A 3,045-nucleotide genomic window follows, 5' to 3' on the forward strand; every position below is an offset into this window, starting at 1 on the left:
TGTGAGTGCTCACGAGTAAAGAAGCAATAAGAGTGATAAATACTTAAGAAAAAAATACTGGAGAACAACTTACAACTGAGAACACTCTATTCGTTAACCATAACTCAATTTTGACAGCTTAATTGTCTTGTTTAGTAAAGTTTATTGAGTACTTAGGATGTGCCAGACACTACTAAGGGCTTTGTATGGCTATCCCATTAATCCTCATTACCACCCTAAGATATGGACATTTTTATAATTTTCATTATACAGATGAAGAAATAGAGGCTTAGTGTCAAAGGTTAAATGCTTTCATAAAGTAAATGTTTTCAAAAAGTAAAATCATGACTCTCATACTAACGTAAAATGAACACAGGTCAGAGATTTCATTGAACTCGTTAATTAACGAGAGAACCAGTAAGATGTTACTGAAACACATCTGCATTTCTAAGGACAAGAACAATTTGCCTTACTATAAATTTTCTGTAATTTAGAGAATTGTAAAAGAGCTTTAAGTTGCTGCGGGAAACATGGCGGCAGTGAGCGGAGTCCGCTGGCTGACCCGAGCGCTGGTCTCCGCCGGGAACCCTGGGGCATGGAGAGGTCTGAGTACCTCGGCCGCGGCGCACGCTGCATCGCGGAGCCAGGCCGAGGACGTGAGGGTGGAGGGCTCCTTTCCCGTGACCATGCTTCCGGGAGACGGTGTGGGGCCTGAGCTGATGCACGCCGTCAAGGAGGTGTTCAAGGCTGCCGCTGTCCCAGTGGAGTTCCAGGAGCACCACCTGAGTGAGGTGCAGAATATGGCATCTGAGGAGAAGCTGGAGCAGGTGCTGAGTTCCATGAAGGAGAACAAAGTGGCCAAACATTACAATTAGTCTATAAAGTTTAAATATGGGATTAGAGTTTTTGTTTTACATCTATACATTTACTTGGAAAAATTAATCTGTTTATCATATGGAGTCTTATCAAATGATTTTTCTTTAATCAGAGAATGTTTGGAATAGAATTATTAATGTGGAATTGGCCATAATTAAAATATTCCTATGAAACATGAAAAAAAAAAAAAAAAAAAAAAAAAGAGCTTTAAGTTAATGCAAGGTGGAGGTAACCCAGCGGACACAGGAGCCAGAACACCCAGTTATCTTGTGTGCCCATTTCAAAGTCTTCCCCCGTTCTTCACAGGGTTAGGAAAAGTCACAGGAACAAGATGCAAACCCAACCACCCACAGCCAGTATCCCTAACAACTGCCCTGTTGCTAGAAGGATTTAAGAACTATTAAGTTGATGCAAAAGTAGTGGCGGTTTTTGCCGTTGAAAGTAATGGCAAAAACCGCAATTACTTTTGCATCAACCTAATACGAACCGAAAGAGAGATTATCAGCTCTTTTTTGGAGTTGCTTTTCCTCCTATTGTTTGATTTATTGATGTAACTATTTTTCTTCCATTTAAAAATGCTGCATCTCATATGTTTAGGTTTTAGAGAATAAAAGGAACTCACTAAATGTGAGTATTGCGTTAAATGCTTGAAGCCTGAGATCTCATTTTAACAGCCACCACTCAAGGGAAATGTTAGTAATTCCCGTTATGCAGATGAACAGATAGGTTTATAGAGACACTCCAAGTTGCAAGGCTAGTGGAGTGGAGCTGTGATTGAAACCCATGTCCCTCCCATCCAGGGCCCACCATCAGCTAGGAATGTGCAAGTCATTATTTTTTCTAACAGAAAGAATTTGCATTGTCCCCACCTTCTGGAGGCTGCATCATTTGCCATGGGGCTGCTGAGTTGTGCTGAGGATTAGGGGGTAGAGCAAAGAAAATAGGATCGGAAAGAAGCAATTTTTCCCCGCTCTGTACTCAGTGGACCCATATTTGTCTGCATGTGGCAGCCCAAAGTGACAAAAGTGTTCTGGACCCAGCGCTTGACTTATGCCAATGTTCAGATATTGAGTAGGGCCTTGATGTTGGAGTGGCAGTGTGTTTTTTCAGCTGTGCAGGAGCTGGATTTCTAGGACACAGCAATTCTCTGAAGGTGTTAAGACTGCTCTCAACGCCGAGTGAGGTGGCTCACACCTGTAATCTCAGCACTTTGGGAGGCTGAGGCAGGCGGATCACCTGAGGTCAGGAGTTCAAGACCAGCCTGGCCAACATGGTGAAACCTCCTCTCTACTAAAAATACAAAAATTAGCCAGGCATAGTGGTGGGCATCTGTAGTCCCAGCTACTCAGGAGGCTGAGGCAGGAGAATCGCTTGAACCCAGGAGATGGAGGTTGTAGTGAGCCGAGATTGCGCCACTCCAGCCTGGGTGATAGAGCGAGACTCTGTCTCAAAAAAAAAAGGGGGGCTCTCAAAATGCCGCAGGCCACTGCATTTACTGCATCACCTTAGCTATTAGTTATCCATCCAAAGAAACTAAGCAGTGTTTTCCAACACTCACTATACTGTGGCCATACCCTAGGACTGGCATTTATGAACCCACATGTGGAGGCTTCCTTCAGGTTCTTCAAGCCTGGCTCCATCCAGATGACCTGGATACTTGGGTACAATGCAGTTTTGTCAGCAGCCCTCCAGAATTTATCAGAATTTCAGCAGGATGAGGGCTGAACATATCTCTTTTCAAGATCCAAATATACTTGGGCTTCCTAGGTATAAACGCTGTGTGCTGGATTCAGGCAGGCCGGAATGTGCATCCTGGCCTCACTGCGTGATATTGGGCAAGCTAATTCAGCTCTTGAAGACCTGCTTTCCTCATTTGAAAAATGGGGATAATTAATAGTTGTGGGGAGTGAACGAGGTGATCCACGGGAAGCATTGGCACTGGGCCTGGCACCTGCTATGTTCCCAGCCAATGTCAGCTATTCATGAATTTCCTTGATTCTAAAATGCTCTTTTTTGCATATTAACATCTTTGAAATCAGTCTGCTTCTAAAAATTGATGGCATGTCATGGTCTCAGTGGTAGCATTTTACCCCCTTCTTAGGGTCTCTAAAACAATGGTGCAACCTTACAATAGATAGCGTCTAGACTTAGTGAAATACAGGGTGTGTAAGGGTCCCCGGGGTGCAGTAT

At 43.7% G+C, this 3,045-nt stretch overlaps 1 protein-coding gene across 1 annotated transcript; it reads left to right on the top strand.

The window, feature by feature from the left end:
- The first annotated feature begins 501 nt into the window (after nucleotides 1–501).
- Nucleotides 502–854, top strand: LOC129013904 (isocitrate dehydrogenase [NAD] subunit beta, mitochondrial-like). Its single transcript, XM_054450606.1, has one exon. The coding sequence runs from the start codon at nucleotides 510–512 to the stop codon at nucleotides 852–854; it is 345 nt and encodes a 114-aa protein (XP_054306581.1). The 5' UTR covers nucleotides 502–509.
- The last annotated feature ends 2,191 nt before the right edge of the window (nucleotides 855–3,045 follow it).

Source organism: Pongo pygmaeus, chromosome 16 (genome assembly GCF_028885625.2).
Source record: "Pongo pygmaeus isolate AG05252 chromosome 16, NHGRI_mPonPyg2-v2.0_pri, whole genome shotgun sequence".
Classification (NCBI taxonomy): Eukaryota; Metazoa; Chordata; class Mammalia; order Primates; family Hominidae; genus Pongo; species Pongo pygmaeus.